The sequence below is a fragment of the Poecilia reticulata genome, chromosome 21, assembly GCF_904066995.2.
Source record: "Poecilia reticulata chromosome 21, P_reticulata-male-v2, whole genome shotgun sequence".
Classification (NCBI taxonomy): domain Eukaryota; kingdom Metazoa; phylum Chordata; class Actinopteri; order Cyprinodontiformes; family Poeciliidae; genus Poecilia; species Poecilia reticulata.
In genome coordinates, this window is record NC_088850.1 from 4,434,328 (window position 1) to 4,451,090 (window position 16,763).

Sequence of the window (16,763 nt, forward strand, 5' to 3'; positions counted from 1 at the left end):
TGCTGTCTGGGAAGTTTCACGTTTTCATGCCAAGAAGCTGTGTGTTTAAAGGTAAATCTCTGGATGAGATGGAGATTTCAGACAGTCGGCTGAGTAAGAATGAGGCGACAGTGGAGAAGAATCACTCTGCTTCAACAATAAAAACCAAAAAAAGAGTGAAGGACTGTGTTTTTTGACCCAGTAAAGGTTGAAAAGATAGGAAGGAAGCATAAAAAAGGCAGGATACTTTCAGGTTGTTTGCAGTCGAGATCACGTACAATCTGAACATATTTGGAAACGTAAACAACCACAAAAAATATATATATATATCAAATTGAGCACTAAGACCTGCAGTGTGATCGCAGCCTAATATAATTATAATCGGAACTGGACTGCCGTGAAAAAGTCGGATGTGTCACATATGGTAAAAAATCTGATTTGGGTCGCATTTGCCTGGTGTGTAAATGTAACAGGAACTGATTTGTCAATCGAGTAAAAACACCAATAAAGTAAAATAAGAGCTTGTTTTGCAGTCGTTGCCATAGGCACCAATGATGCAACCAAACTAGAGATCATTGTTAACAGAGTTCCAATGATTGTAGTGGAGAGGTTATATTAGGGATACAAGTGGTTTCCACAGGACAGAGGTCCATGGGAATCCACACAGATCTCACAAAGCGTGGAAATGGGAGGTGGAAGCAAAAACAAAGACACTTCCTGTTGTTTGGTGGAAATCAGACCTGTCCTGGAGAAGACGGAGAGGAAGGACAGCAGCCAGGCAGCAGGAATGTTTTGATTTTTGATACATGACTTTTCTCCTTTTTTCCCCTTCTCAAAGGGTGTGTGTGTGTGTGTGTGTGTGTGTGTGTGTGTGTGTGTGTGTGTGTGTGTGTGTGTGTGTGTGCGCGCCCTCCCATTCACATGTCTAATGGGAAAGAGATTCCAGCTGCTGTTCCATGAGGGAAAGGGGAGGGAGAGTTTGCAGAGCGGCTCAGAGAGGTTTAGCTGCTGAAGGAAGAGAAGTTACTGAAAGGAGTAAAATGGAACCAGCTGCCACATCGTACACATTCCTGTGTTTATGTTTTCTGGCTCTTCCGACAGAGATGATCGACGCTGCACCAACAGAGGTCAGAACGCTTTTCGTGTACTTTTATTTTTTTTTAAACTATAGCCTTCATTCTGGCCCATTTTGATTGAGAAACTGCAATCCAAACTCCCTTTACATTACAAAACTGAAAATGATTTGCGCCTCATAAGCTGTAGGAGATGAAGTCATGAGTCTCGGTGATTCCCAAATAATTACAGATGACATGTCTAGGGAAGCAGACGTTGGCAGTGGTGAGTGTTTGAGACTCTTGCTCAATCAGCCAATAAGTGACTGAGAAATATTAGGGGGAAAAGTCATGTGTCTTCTTTTTTTTCACTTTAAAGTTTACTTTTGAGCAGCCAAAGCTTCTTTTAATCTTCCAGCTGGCTTTAACCAGTGCTTCTCCAGAGTTTTTCTTTATACTTTAGATTGGGTAGATTGAATTTACCACTTAATCCCTCTCTACAAATCACACTGATTTATTTTATTACATAACTAAAATTACTTCATGTATTTTTTCCTTTTACACAATATTTTAATTGCTTTTGGCTGACATACATGTAATCATCACCCTAACTGAGGTAAAATAAATAACCGTGACGTCCTTTTGGAATTACTCATTAATTGGAGTCAGTAAACCATATTCTTTCCTCTGAATACTTCAGGTAAAATTACTTTACACTGATCGTTAATGAGTAAAACTCTTGAGCTTCTCTTTTTTGTATCCAAGTTAGTTGGGTGCGAAACAATGCTAGGGGTTCATATTATGGAGAAAATCATGTGACATGCAAAGCTGTTGGTGTGACTTGTGATAAATAACCAAATGACTAGTGTTCATGTCTGTCTGACTCAGATTTGCAGACAAAATTCAGTATTTCCATCTTAAAGAGGTTTCATTTAAAAAGATACTTATTTCTTCCCACTTCTTTACCTTCTGCATTAAATTAGTTTCACTGAAATATATTACAGGTGTAATAAACTATAAATCTATAACATACTGTGCTGACTGGACCCAAACCTTTCTTAATTTTTTGTTGCCTGTAATGATCAGGTGCAGCAACCATACTGAAAATGAAACAGCAACATTTTAAGAAACTCAAACACTTCTTTAGAGGATTTCACAAAGACAGAAAGTAGGAGTGATACTGTATAAGCTTTTAAATACAACTACACATCTAAAACTAGATAATAAGCACTAAAATATTAAATAAAATGGGTCCATTCAGTTCCTAAATTGTTGGAAAATCTAAAATATTTTGAATATTTCTTTATTGTGTTGAACAGATCTTCAAAAATAGGTTAAGTCTACAAGAACAAACCTGGATTTGTTTCCGAATCAGAAATTAAGACAAAGATTTAGTTCCAAACAGTCTGATGTGGTAACATGGGGGTCTGTCTGTTTGTCAGGAGTCTGTGGTGGAGGTGAAGAGGACCAGAGGCGACGTTCCTGATATCCTTCCAGAACCAGAACCAGAGCCGACCAGCCAAGCATCGGACTTCGAAAACTCGTACAACTACGTCTGTAAGCAACGTCCTCCACCCTAGAAAGACTTCTTTCATTATAAAATCGGCTGAGAACGGTGCATGTAGTATAAAAAAGTTATCACAACCCTGGGATTGTTTTGTTGTATTACAAAAACAAATATTGGTGTATTTTATTTTATTTTTTTTTGTGATAGACCAACTCAAATAGACTGAATAAAAATATGAAGCGCAGCCTGAAATAAAATCCAGTGCAACCAGTATCAGTATCATTAGTCCCATTTGCAGTATTACCACTGTGAAACATGGTGATGGCAGCATCAGGATGTGGGGATTTAGGTAAACAGACCTGGACAAACATCCAGAACTACAATGAAAAAGTTTAACTTGAAGAATCTTGTCTTAAAATGGTCCAGTCAAAGTCCGGAACTGATTCCAATTTCTAATCTGTATCTGATGTGATTAAGCTTCAGCTACTTAGACAAAAATGACCTAAAACCCCTTCAGATGCAGAAGGCTGCTGGAAACGTACCACCAGATGCTTCGACTGAGGCTGCCACACTTTTCAGATTTTTGCACTTTTCAGTATAATTTTTTATTCCATTTTACAATCGTGCACCAATCTGTGTTGGTCTATCAAAAACCAATCACATGGTGGAATCTGTGGGTTGGTTTTTGTCAGATTAACCAACCATCCAGAAGCAACAGTCATATTCTCTCAGTACTTAAAGCAAAATTTCCACATTCGTTTGGGTCATTTTTCCAGTTTTTTTCCCCGTTGTCTCAGTATCTAGACTAGCCGGCGTAGATCAGGCCATCCACAGGCTGAACGTTGGTCATTACACTCTGGATGTTAAAGTCAGCCAGCTAATCGACCGACTCTCCAAGCTGGACGGTGAGATTCAAAATGGTGGAAGAAGTCACTCCAGAAACGCTCCAGAATGTTTTATTTATCCGTTTTTTTCCCTCCTTTAAACAGCTAAAGTTGGAGATTTGGAGGACAACATCCAAGAGGTCTACCAACACAGCAAGGATAATCGCAAGGAGATTGGGAGACTGGAAGGTACAACAGACTTTTTCAAGCTTCAGAATACATATAGACCTTGAATTTGATTATAATTTTCTGTAGTAGTAAAATTTAAGACTTTTTAATGCCACTGTAAATGAAATTTAAGACAGAAAAAACTATAAATATAGGAGACGATTGAGCAGTGGTTCTTAACCTGGGTTTGATCAAACCCCAGGGGTTCGGTGAGTCGGTCTCAGGGGTTCGGCGGAGCCTCTGCCGCGGAGGTAAAGACACACTTATGTAAAGTCGTGATGACGCCCCGCTTTGCCATCACTTGCTGCAGAGGATCACGTTACATTGCTTAGCCAATCAGGGCTGCGGAGGAGCACTGATTGAAGGAGCTCCACTCTTAGCATGGATTTGAACTTGTGTCTTTAATTACTTCAGCAAAGCTCACAGTTTTTACCAAATTCTATAGTCTAAATCTGCTCCTTAGTCGCATCTTTTCGGGATTGCTACTGCCCCCCCCCCTCCAGGGGAGGGGGGGCGGGGGGGGGTTGGAATAAGAAGGGTTCGGTGAATGCGCATATGCAACTGGGGGGTTCGGTACCTCAAAAAAGGTTAAGAACCACTGCGATTGAGGGATCCAGCTGTATTACAAAGAAAAACTGAAATTTCTGGGTTTGTTTCATAGCTCTTGGCTTTGTGCTTCTCAGTTTATAGCATCCTACGGGTCGGCAACAGAAGTGAAACAGAGGAAAAAACGAACAGTGCGTAACTTTGTACGCAGTCATAAAAAATGCAAAAAAGCTAGCTGGCTAGCTACCAATGGGAAATTAGCGACTAGTCAGCGGTAGCCTCGTAGCCTCAACTCCTCATGTCACAAAATGCAAAGATGTGTGCGCGCATTTAAACTTTTGCTTGACACAAAAGTACTGCCAGAAAAAATACACATGTATTTAAGGCCAACTTACATATTATAGGCATTTAAGATTTTAAGATAAATGTGGAAACAAATGGTTAAAGCAGCATTCCCAACCATTTTTTGGGGGTTTGCAAATATGAATTTAAATTTATCAGTATTTATATGGAGAAACAACAGCTTTAATCATACCAGTCATGTTATTTTTTAATATTTAGTCATGTCTTTATGTATAACTGGAAAGGTTTCACCTGCATTCTGCTCAGTTTCTGGGTTCTAGATCTGGATCAGTTTGTCTTTATTTGCCGTCATGGAAAATAAAACACATGAGGTAACATGCAGGGCTGATCTGGTCTCCAACATGCAAATAACTTCATGTTTGCATCGGAAAGGTAGAACTCTGCCAACACCAGAAACTCTAAAAAGAAAATGTCGCATTAGGAAAATATCAAGAGGAAGCCTGCGGTTATGTTATACTTTGTACCTTAGAAAATTATAGCTTTGCTGTTTTTGGTTGCTATGCAAATAACACGGGCAGCTACAGGGATGAAAAGAAACACAGCTCTGGAGGGAAGATTGCCAAAAATAAAATAAATTGAGCCCAACTCTGCAGCATGTTCTGGCACGTTTCCCCTCAGGGGCTTTTATAATTCAGTCTGCTGTAGTTAGATGAGCGCATAGAGAATGCTGAAGTGTCAAACAGCACGGTTATCAGAGGATCACCGAGATATTTGTGATAACAGAAACGAAATAAAAACAGAGACGGGGTGCAATTTGTTTGTTTTCTTTTGTAGGAATGCACACAATAAGAAAGTAGATGTATTTAAATCAAAAATGTGGAAGAAATGGTACCAAACTAAAACCCTTATTTGTTTTGCACCATCCACATGGTTATGGAGGTACTTGAATATGGATGTCTACGATTTTGGTCCTGGGTTTGCCTGAAAACAGACAGAAGTCAACATCCTCATTAAGTTAAAACACAATAAAAACCTTTAGAGCTTCCAGCGTTTCCAGATGATCAATTATTTCCTTTGTTTTTAAAAGCAGTAAGGGAGGACTTTGTTTTTGTTTCCATAAACGGTGCTTGCATTTTGGCTTAGCTTTTGTTGGATGGATGATGACACAGCTGTATGTCATGCCACCGAATTCACCCAAGGCTTCTATTTACCTCGTGAGTCATCCCATATTATTTAATGTTTTGCATCCAAGGAACCAAATTTCTTTGCTTGAAGACCATTTCTACAGAAACGCTGACATCGTTTGTTTGGGAAGTCTGTTGACTCTGAAGTGAATCATTAAAAGTCAAAAAGCCCCTGAATTCTCAAGACACAAAATCACAACATCTTGCCAAGTAACTTTAGTCTAGTTTCCATTGTAAATATCTAATACGCTTTAAATAAAACAAAAATAACTTAAAAGTAACTTTTCAGCCACAAATAGAAACTTGCTTTTTTAAAAAAATAATTCCTTAAAAATGATGAAAAAGTACTTGCTCCACTAGCACAAAACAGAGTGATTTATATCACTAAAAACAGCACACAGGATTAGCATATAATCATATTGCTGAGTTTACACATTTATGGATGCTCTTGTGGAACAAACAGAGCAGAAAATGTTAAAAATTACATTACTGATCATACTGTCAGTTTTATTTATTTAAAAACGGTAAATGATACGGTAAATGCCCTCCCCTACATTGGTCCCTAAATTACCCAAAGTATAAAAAAATTAAAACTACTACTATAACTAATAAAAACTAAACAAAAAATAAATATTTAGCTAATAAACACTACCAAATACACTCTAAAAACTAATCAGAACTAATTGAATTTGACAAAAGGTTACAGTGAAATAAAATGAACCTATAGTGAAAAACCCAAATCTGTTATAACGCTGGTTCTCAGTTTATTTTCTGCTTCCTAGGCTGCCACAAAGGACACAGACTGGGCTACAAATGTTACCTAGTGTACAACAACTTAGCCGACTACGCGGGAGCATCCAGGAAGTGCCTGGAACGTGGTGGACGCTTGGCGATGCCGCGAGACCGCAAGGAGCAGGAGGCCCTGGCGGCGTACGTCAAGGCCTTCTTCAGCCCGGGGAACTGGCCCGTCTGGTTGGGCATCAACGACCTGCGCTCCGAGGGGCTGTACCTCTTCGACGACGGCACACGGGTCTCGTACTTCCAGTGGCGTAAGCACTTCCTGTCCAGTCAGCCGGACGGAGGAAAACGAGAAAACTGTGTGGCCATGTCGTCGGACGACGGGGACTGGTGGGACCACTACTGCGACCGGATCATGAACTATGTCTGCGAGTTTGACGACAGGGTGGCACTTTGAAACGAACTCTTTAAAAACTGTTTGTTTTTTTCCTGATAATGCCAGTAATTCAAACCTGAATGTGTAGCTCTTTAGAAATAAAAAAGGAAACATTTTATTTAATCATTATCACATAAATTATTTTAGCGTACAACACGGTCTAGTCCCAACGCAGAGTTCTGGAGAGAAGTTCATGTACGTTCATTTTACGCATGAATTTCATAGTAATTTTGGATTAATTTATAATCCATTTGACTGATTTTCTTGCAACAAGCATTGGGAGATTCTTAAAGCAAGAATCCGACACATTCTTTTGGTAGACATCAGCAAGCTTCTGACATAATACTTGTTGGATATTTAACAGCGACACAGCCAAACTGGTACAGTTCATTTCAATTAGTTGGTTTCCTGGAAGAAATCCAGTTTCTGACATGGTTGACAATTTTACATTAACCTGCTTTATCCAAGTCAAGTTAATCTGTTAAGCACATTTCATCAACAAGGTGTTTAAAGTCCTTTACACCATAAAAAAAGCATAGTGCATTACAATTTACCAAGTGTCATCCACATCAAATATGTTGATCAATGTTCCAGTTACTAGCAATCAAAGGAAACTAAATTAGGTGAGTTTTTAGCCTTGATTTAAACAAACTCAGCGTTTTGGCAGTTTTGTAGTTTTCTGGAAGTTTGTTCCAGATAAGAGGAGCATAAAAACAGAATGGTGCTTCAGTAACAGATATTTAATTATCTCTAATGTATTTTGGTGTGAAGCCATTCAGTAATTTGTAAAAACACAGAAGTATTTAAAGTCTATTCTCGATTCAAAAACATGTTCTTATGCTATAATTTGATGTCAAGTTGACAAAAGACATTTGTCTAAGCCCAAGCTTGGAGGTGTTGATTTTGCTGTTTTGGTTGTTTGCGGTCCACAGTAAGGCAAAAATCTGGAGAAATTAGGGTTTCTCAAAACAGTTTGGGTCAGATGGCGCAAACTTGGACAGAATAAGGTGTTCCAACAGGGATAGCTTCCCACAGACACATCCAAACAAACCTTTTACCCATCAACTACTGCCTCTGTCCTGAAACTAATGGAGGCATTCCTGCTCCAACACACTGGAACCAAAAGACTGAAACTCACTGACATGTCGGTAAGTTTTGCATAAGTATTAATCATTTGATTCGGGTGTTTTAGAGCAGAGACGCAGCTAAAAGTGCAGACTCCTGACTTACACAAAGCATCAAGCGCAACCCGAGTGAAAAATTGTGATGTATGTGTGAAAAGCCAGGGTTGTGCAACGAAACCATCTAACTGAAATAAACTGTACAAACCGAGCAAAGAAGAGTCGACATAGTGCAACGTATTAGATATTTCTCCAAATACACAAAGTGTACAATTATTTCAGCATTAAATAAGCAAGTAAGCATCTAAATACTTAATGGTATCGACTGAAATGTACTGTATGTGTCGATGATGGTGTGAAACACTTTGCTCTGTGTGTTTGTGCTTTAATCATTGTTGTTCATGCAGTTGCATAAATATGACTGTAAGCCAGTTAAAACTGCTGATTACATTCAGGGAACTCTAAATATTGGATCAGGATTTCCAAACAAGGGTAAAAACTGAAAGATGGAGAAACTTTCCTGGGAATCGGCACATACCAAACCCCTTCAGGATCTCCATCAGTGTGTGCTTGGGCCTTAGGAGGAGTTAAGAAGTGGCAGAAATGTTTTTAATAAGGGCTGGTGCTGAGTCCTGCTAAACTGCTGATTAACCCACATTCTTTTGACCAGAGGAGACTAAGCTCGACTTCTGCACAGTCTGCAAATATGATTTTCTCAAAAACATGACTTATTTTGTCTGCAAAACAAGAAAGTAAAATGACAGCTTGAGTTTTTATTTTCCTTGGTACAAGCTTATAAACAATAGATCAGATTTCAGTGAAAGTATTCATCATAAATACCAACAGTACATTTGTTTTTGGAGATATGTTGAGTATTGGAGACATGCTGAATGAAAATGTATCTAACCTGAACATTTTTGTTGTTCCTTCCTTAAGAAACATAATTAGTTTAATTAAGCAGTAAGTTGTAGCTTTGTGATGCTTGATTATTCAACAATAAAGACAATCACCTTTACAAACCTACTCCTAATATCTGGTGCTGTTAATAAGCCTCTGAGATTAATTAATATTTTAATGTATAATTGTTTAGGACTGAGCATACAGTTGAAAGATGTTTACATACACTTCATCTGAAGGCAAAACACCATGTAATGGACCAAAATCATTTCTATTAGCCAAATGCCAGAATAATGACATGGATTTTCTTCTTCTCCAGTTTGCATTTATCAAACTATTCTAAACTTACAATTTGGGTAAAATGTTTTCCTTCCATAAGCTCCTAGCAATAGCTTTGTGAAGTTCTGGCCAATTTTTCCTGACAGATTTGGTGCAAAACAGTTCGGTTTGCACACTTAATTTCCTCCAATACGCTAATAGCGTTTGTGTTTAGCGCTTTTGCTAACTCTGAAAATGTTTAGCACACTTTGTTTCCCCCAAATGTATTTTTCCGGATAAATTCCAAAGTACTAATTTTCTTGGCTGTTTTGTAAATTGAATAAACTCAAGTTCTGGTCATCTACTTAATTTCTGAAGTATATATACGTTTATATTCATGCTCTTAATTTGAAGTGGGAGAAGCGGCAGTTTCATTTCCTCTTCTCACGTTTTAATGCAGTGCAGCTAAAGATGTTTACTCTGTACCCACAATGCATTGCTTTTCTGCAGTAAACACTTTAAAATTACTGATGTCTTGTGTTAGATGTTCCCCTCCTGTGCAATCTCACTTACAGCAGTCTGGACTTTCTCCCATTCACTTGGATTCCCTCTGGTAGATTTTCAATCTGGCCAATCAGCAAACAGAAGGAGAAATTGTTAACAATGTTGATTTTCTGCGTTGTTCTAACATTGTAGTCTGCCTGTAGTTTTAGCAATAGGAGCGGGCATTTAGTCCACAATAGCCAGGCTTCCAAATTTTGAAGCTATGATCTTTATTTTTATATTCCTTCTGGTGTATAGGCTTCTTCCTCCTGAGCGGTCTTTCAGTTCATGTTAACACTTCGGTTCACAAAGTGTTTTACTTTGGTTCCAAGGTTGATGTGCAGAAAACAATGATGCTTTTTATATGGTGTATGCAAATATCTGGTTTCAACTGTATATTTTTTGTTAAATAATTACGACTTTTCATTTTAAATCACACATTGACATGACAAAAGAAGATCAGTTTCGTCTTTTCAGCACAGTTCTCCCATCAGTCGCATCTCTTCGTAACGAGTGTAAGACGAGACGTCATCGATGTGTGTCAAAGAGCCGGTCTTCTTCTGTGGTATCAATGTTGTTTTACGGCTTTTGTTCATTTTTGTCTTCACAGCTGCTGGTGGAGTCGTCCTCAGCGGCTTGCAGGACGTCTTTCAAACTCGGTCTGTCCAGAGGGTTTTTAGACGGATGAGAGAGAAGCACCTTTCCCGTTTCGTCCAGTAAAAAATCCCCGCCCAGCTAAAAATATAAGTAAAATAAATAGTACAGGGAAGTTAAACCCCCTTTTAATACAGATAATTATAGCAAGATAAGAAACTATTTAGGAAATATGCTTTTGATTCTCAGTTTCAAACATGTTTTTTGCAGCAATATAACAGAAACTGTATGGTTTAAAATGGCATCTCTTTAAAAAAAAAAAAAAAGCTTGAATATAAAGATTAAGCTCCCCATAAAGTGTAAGCAAAGTTGAAATGAAATGAGAGATAAAAGGAACATTTTATTTCTTGATGAAAGTGCTGTGTGAATGCTGTTAGTTAGAGGCCATTGCTGAAACTCGAGGTTAACTTAATGGATTAAAAGTATATTTAAAGCTGACTAACAAAAAACAGAGAAATGTGAGAGGAAGTAGTGGACAAACTAAACGCCTAGAAGCTTAAAAACAAGAACAAAAGCGAGATCGATTCATAAATAAATTTAAAACAAAAAAGAGGAGAAGCGAAATTTAATTTTAGAAATCCAAGAGTTGATTCCCTGATTGACAAAGTTGGATTACACAAGAGTGGATTTAGTGGAAAATAATTTATTTTTTCCACATTCCCAGGAAACCAAGATGTTGGAAATTTGCATTTGGAAGTTGAATAAGCCGTTTCAGGATCCAATTGGCCTGCTTCACATATAAAATCCAGTTAAAACTGTTGCTATAAACTATTAGTTACCACATTGATAGTTTCTATCTCGTTAAAGCAGCAGCGGCACAAATAAAGCTCAATATATTATTACCAACTTGTTCACTGGGGAAAAATACACTGTGTTCCCCTTGTGTTACCAATAGCTGGCAAAACAACACAAAAGAAAATGCCACTGGTTTGTTGGAGTTACAACTGGAGCGTGCTTCAGCTTGGGTGTGACGTAAATCCCACAACCAATTGAAAGGAAAATTGAACACACCACAAATTTAAAAAAACTTTATTGCTGTAAAATCACAGCACAACCCAAGTGATTTTCCAACATCGCTACGTCCAAGAGGACTGAAAGCTGCAAGCCAGTGGAGGTAGAGCACGAAGTCAGGCATTTTTTTTAGAAAATAAAGAGTTAGGTTAAGTTAGAAAGAAAAGCTGGAGTTGGTGAATTTACTCACAATGGTAACTTAAAGGAGATCTATTATGCAAAATTCATGTTTTGTAAATTCCATTTGGGTCTCAGCTGCTTCTAAAAACAGCCCAAGTACTAAAAGAACATCCAGCTCTTAGTAAGTTAATGGTTTTTGGTGTTTCAATAACCTCACGATTGTTAAAAAGAAAGTATTATATGTTTTCCAGGCACATAGTGTCATTTTGTAGCACAATCAAGTGATTAAGTCCCCTTCAGTTGTTATAAAACTGATATATATATATAACTTAAAAGAATTTTGACTTTCTATTTAAGGCCTTGAAATTGAGCCTGTGTCTCTTTAAGAAACTCCTGCCCTTTCTGAAACTCCACATTCAGGAAGTCATCACATCTCTCCTCTATTAGCCCTTTAACAACGTAGCTCAGCAGATGCACAGTTCCACCAGGTGTTTGCTAATTGTTGCTAGCTAGTCTGAAGGAGGCAAATGGAGAACCACAGGAGAAGGGCTGCTCTGTGAGGCAGAAGTTTGGAAGCTTGGAAACTGCAGCTGTGAGGAGGAGTTATGTCTTGAAGGCGGGGCTAAGTCCATCAAGATGTTTTGTACGGCTGGATGGTTGCCATGGAGATTAAAGGATTTCTCAAACATGCATGAAAGAATCAAGGCAACTCTTTCAGTATGTTTTCGATGAGGGAATAACATAATAACATAAGGTAAAGCTAAAAAAAACCAATGTACTGTAACCTAGTAACTCCAGGCAAGCCAAATCCCGTTACCTAGCAACCCAAGCAGAGTTCCAGCGCATTTGGTCAGCTGATTTTACCGCTGTAAAATGGCTACTGCATAAGACAAGCATTTTGTTGTTGACTTATCATCCAGAAGCCGCTTGCTACATTTTTGCATAATAGCTCACCTTTAAAGATTTCATCAATAGAGTCCCATTGTAAAATGGAAAGTACCGTTAGAAAAAGATGGTAGTTTGTTGGAAATTTGAGTCGATTAGTTCTGTTAATTGCTAAAAGCTTGATGGCATTTCTAGCTGAAAGCAGTTCATTTTCATAGAATACCAGGGTTTAATCCAGTCACTTTTGTGGAATAAAATTTTTTCAGAAAAAAAAGTCAGTATCTTAAAAATATTTAACCAAAGGCACCAAAAACCCATGTCCTACATGAGCTCCATAAAATGAAGCTTTGTACCTGATAAATGTCTTCCAGCAGGCGATGTGGGAAATCAGGGAAGTCTCTGTCTGCAGCGCTGAACTCTGACAACTGCATCAGGCAGCCGAACTTCAACACCTTGGAGAAGGAGGAGTCAAGCCCAAAATTCCGGTAGACCTGGACCAGGAAGGGTTTATGAAGTCAGCATGACCATCTCCATGGCAACTGGTGGCTGAATGGTCTGGACACTTGGCTCATTGAACTTTAATGACGCCATTAAACAGCTGCTAAAACCTTTAGTCAACTCCCAAACCGACCGTTTTCCTGAATCAAAGCCATTTCTATATTAGATGACAAACTTTTCAGTTAATTTATCACTTTAGATTGTTTTAACTCCTGTTACTTTGCTGCTTTAGTGTAATGCTGACCATTCTTTGTGAATCCAACAGCATTTCGAAGGTACATCCTGTCTGTTCCAGCCACAGCTGAGCTCCCTCCACACTGCCGAAGGAAACCACCATGACCCGCACTGACTGGGTCTCCAGGAGGGTCTGCAGAGCAAAACTAAATCATAAAACTGCTTCACAATTCTCTTTTGATTCACTTGGAGATGTTCTTTCAGCTTTTTTCAGATTTTGGAACAAAAGGTGAAGGTGAACTGACCTGATTGGCCTCCAGCTCGGCCACATGGTCCCGTCACGGCAGCCATCCAAAGTTTCCAATGAGAACCAGCAGCAGCTTCTGACCCAAGAACTGACCCAGAGTCACACTCCTTTAAAGAAAATAACCAAAACCATGACTTTATACACTGAGGTAAACCAATGGGAGTGACTAGGAATGACTAATGAATAAAAACTTGCTCTTTTGATCGTGCATCAGTGAATACAGAGTCGTGACTTAAGCCGTCTGCTGGCTTTGCTCCTGATAGCTGCTCATCAGTCATCTGCAAATCTTTGTCCACGCTCTGCAGGAAGGAGTCCCACTCATCCTGCAAAATTAACCAAAAACATAAAAAGTTAAGTAAATTATGCTTGTTTTGTTTCAATTGGGTTGTTATATTTGTGCAAAAAGATGCTAAGTACCAGAATTTACATGTTGCTTGAAGAGAAAACAGGAAAACAGAAAAGTAAAAGCAAAAATGTCAAATCTAGAAGCAAGACAAACTGAATAGTAACTAGTAACCTGAGTAACTTTATTTTGAAGTATCACTACTCTTGCTTGAGTAAAATTTCAGGATTTTCTACTCAGAATGAATTTTTATGAAAATTAAATTTAAATTTAAATTAAATAAAATATGAAAAATTTCACCAGACACACACCTGCAGTTTTTACTCGAGGTTCATACCTTTATTTTATTGAAAGAAATTTAGAATTTTTTTTTTCTTTCGCCACATTTTGTTAGTCAGTATTTATAGTTGGTATATGAACTGTTTTCGTTTTAACCCTTAAAATAACAAAAATTTCCAGAGAAGTTTATATTTTTGTCCATATGATTATGGAATTCTTAAATATTAAATGACTGTCTTGAAGATTTCTTGAGTAATTTCTTGAATGCCTACTTCTTACGTTTATTTGAGTAAAAGTAAGTTGAAGTTTAGAACAATTTTTGGATACTCTACCCATATTTGAAAACAAATATATTCAGTTTCAAAACAAAAACCAAACAATGAAAATAATTTTACAAATTTACTACAAAAAACTACCACATATATATATCAAAAGGAAAAAGTTGTAAAATATATGCAGACCTCCAGTTTCAGAAGCTCTTCTACTTGCTCCCTGACTGCTGGATGGCTGGGAAAAAATAAATTATTTAAAGTTGTGTTTAAATTTTCATGTCAAAATATCAATTCTAAAACTAAATTGACCACTTTCATCTTATTTTGAAAGTATGAATATGATTCATTGTAGGATTTTTGAACACTTTAGTCACGTTTTGTCAGACTTACTGGTATAATTTCTGCCAAACAGCCTCTGCTTCACCTTTTGTCTTCACTCCAATTCTGCTCAAAAACAGACTTTCTTCAAAATCCAGTTCAAACATGCAAAAACACTTTAAGATGCATAAAAAACCCAACCTATGTGTTTTTTATTTACCTTCTGTAGAAATTTTCCCCGGCTGTGATCAAACCAAATAAAGTAGTGATCTTATGAGGAACAAAAGTCTGCAGAGATGCTGAACAAATAGAAAAACAAAGACGCTTTGTAAAGGTCAGGTGGATTTGTGCAAGGCCTTTGTTAGAAATAGGCATGACGGGGATTAGATTAGACAAGCCAGTCCGGTATTTTAATCCAAGGATTTGATGTCAGCTGCATTGCTCAAGAATTGTGTCAGAAAATAAAGTTAAAATATCCATATTTATTAATTATGAGAGTCAGTTTACACCAACTTTGCTAAAGTAGTAAAATATACATTCAAACTAATATAATTTAATTGGTATTACGTTAAACTAAATAAAATTTAAATAAATGCGACATAATTAGTGCTAATTAGTTATTTACACGACATTATAACATTGAATATAAACCTATTTTTAAAGTCTTCCTTACCTGCTGCTTCCTGCTGGGCATTCTGGAGTAATATTTGACCCAAACTGACCAACAGACTCAGGGCACCGGTTAAAGTCTCCTCTGAAACAGCCACATCCTCCGCCATGGTCACCGCAACTCAGACTAACCGCCGGTGCTCTGACGTCACTGGCACTTAACGGTCAGTTGCGTGCGCAATTAGGGATCACGTGACAGGAAAATCAAGAACTTTCGGTGGTAAGCAAAGTAGCAAAGACATATTACCAAAATACCACTAATGTTTATTGTTGGGTAAAAAGTTGATTTTCTAACCGCATATAGAAGCTAACTTATTAACCTATTAATAACTTATTAACTTAACTAACTTAGCTAACTTATTAACCTCCTCCCACCGGGAGGAGGCCTCGGGGAAGACCCAGGACATGCTGGAGGGACTATGTCTCTCGGCTGGCCTGGGAACGCCTTGGGATTCCTCCGGAGGAGCTGGAGGAAGTGGCTGGAGAGAGGGAAGTCTGGGCCTCCCTTCTGAAGCTGCTGCCCCCGCGACCCGACCCCGGATAAGCGGAAGAAAATGGATGGATGGATGGATATTAACCTATTAAACCGTAACAAGATTTAATTGTTAATGCTTATCTGTCAAAACAGTGGCGATCCAAGACTGTGGCACCTGAGCAAAATTTGATTCAGGGCACCGACACCATTAGCCAAACTTGAAACTTATCTTTCTTAATTTTGCTAGGCTGCAACAGACTGGTGACCTGTCCAGTGTGACCACCGCCTCTGGCCAGAAAGGTCTCGCTGGAGATAGGCACCAGCACCCCTTCAGACCCCACAAGGGACAAGGGTGTAAGAAAATTTAATTCTGCTAGGTCTTCTAACTCCATAGGTAGATTAATTTATGTCTGAAGTTAAGTATTATAAAAATACTAATAATCTAGTCAAAGTGGGTGCCATTTTTCAGTCTATTTTCCAGTGGTGTAACAATTTTTTGCAATCGGGCTCTTGAAGGTATTGCAGTAGTTGTTTCCATCACAAATGTGTGCAAAACTTTGCCAATATTCCGCTAATGTCAAAAAAACTAATTGTAGCAATTGCTGTTTTCATTAAATAAGGAACGCAAATTAAAATATTGCAGGAATAAGTTTGCTGAAGCAGTAAGTCATTAAAAACGTGCCATACCATGATTCTCCAGCGACTTCCTGTTTGTCCTCCTGGTTTCCACCATTAACAATTATGTGTTGATTATTTAATGCAAAAAGTGTTTACATTGTAACTTTGAGAAATAAAAGTTTGAACATGGCCAAAAAAGAGCCCACCTCATCCTAGCACCAAAATATTTTATAATTTATTTTTAATTGCAGTGTTTATATAGAAAAATTATTTTTCCAAAAACATCAAATTGCCTAACCCACATTTACCTGAAACTCTCAGGTCATTCACTGGAATGGTACTCAAGAAAGTATATGAATAATCTAGTTTACTGTACTTATGTAAGATATATTGCTATAATAATGACGTGTTGGTTGCTTGTTGTAGACATGTAGAAATTTGAATATTGCAATGAATGAACTTTAGATGTTTCCCCACATAATACATTTTTTTTTTATTTTTACAGATTTGCAATTTTTTCATGA

The 16,763-nt window shown here is 37.9% G+C and overlaps 2 protein-coding genes across 2 annotated transcripts; one reads left to right on the plus strand and one right to left on the minus strand.

Annotated features, from left to right (window-relative positions):
* Positions 1 to 834: 834 nt before the first annotated feature.
* Positions 835 to 8,941, plus strand: clec11a (C-type lectin domain containing 11A). Its single transcript, XM_008397251.3, has 5 exons — positions 835 to 1,106; positions 2,474 to 2,588; positions 3,336 to 3,443; positions 3,528 to 3,611; positions 6,406 to 8,941. Exons 1-5 carry the CDS (start codon positions 936 to 938, stop codon positions 6,816 to 6,818), a joined length of 891 nt encoding a protein of 296 aa, XP_008395473.1. The 5' UTR covers positions 835 to 935; the 3' UTR covers positions 6,819 to 8,941.
* On the minus strand, positions 8,677 to 16,697 carry selenol (selenoprotein L). Its single transcript, XM_074186844.2, has 9 exons — positions 15,151 to 16,697; positions 14,698 to 14,776; positions 14,550 to 14,603; positions 14,349 to 14,394; positions 13,461 to 13,588; positions 13,264 to 13,372; positions 13,029 to 13,151; positions 12,640 to 12,777; positions 8,677 to 10,351 (listed from the first exon to the last, which is right to left on the minus strand). The coding sequence occupies exons 1-9, from the start codon at positions 15,254 to 15,256 to the stop codon at positions 10,196 to 10,198; spliced, it is 939 nt and encodes a 312-aa protein (XP_074042945.2). The 5' UTR covers positions 15,257 to 16,697; the 3' UTR covers positions 8,677 to 10,195.
* Positions 16,698 to 16,763: the final 66 nt, after the last annotated feature.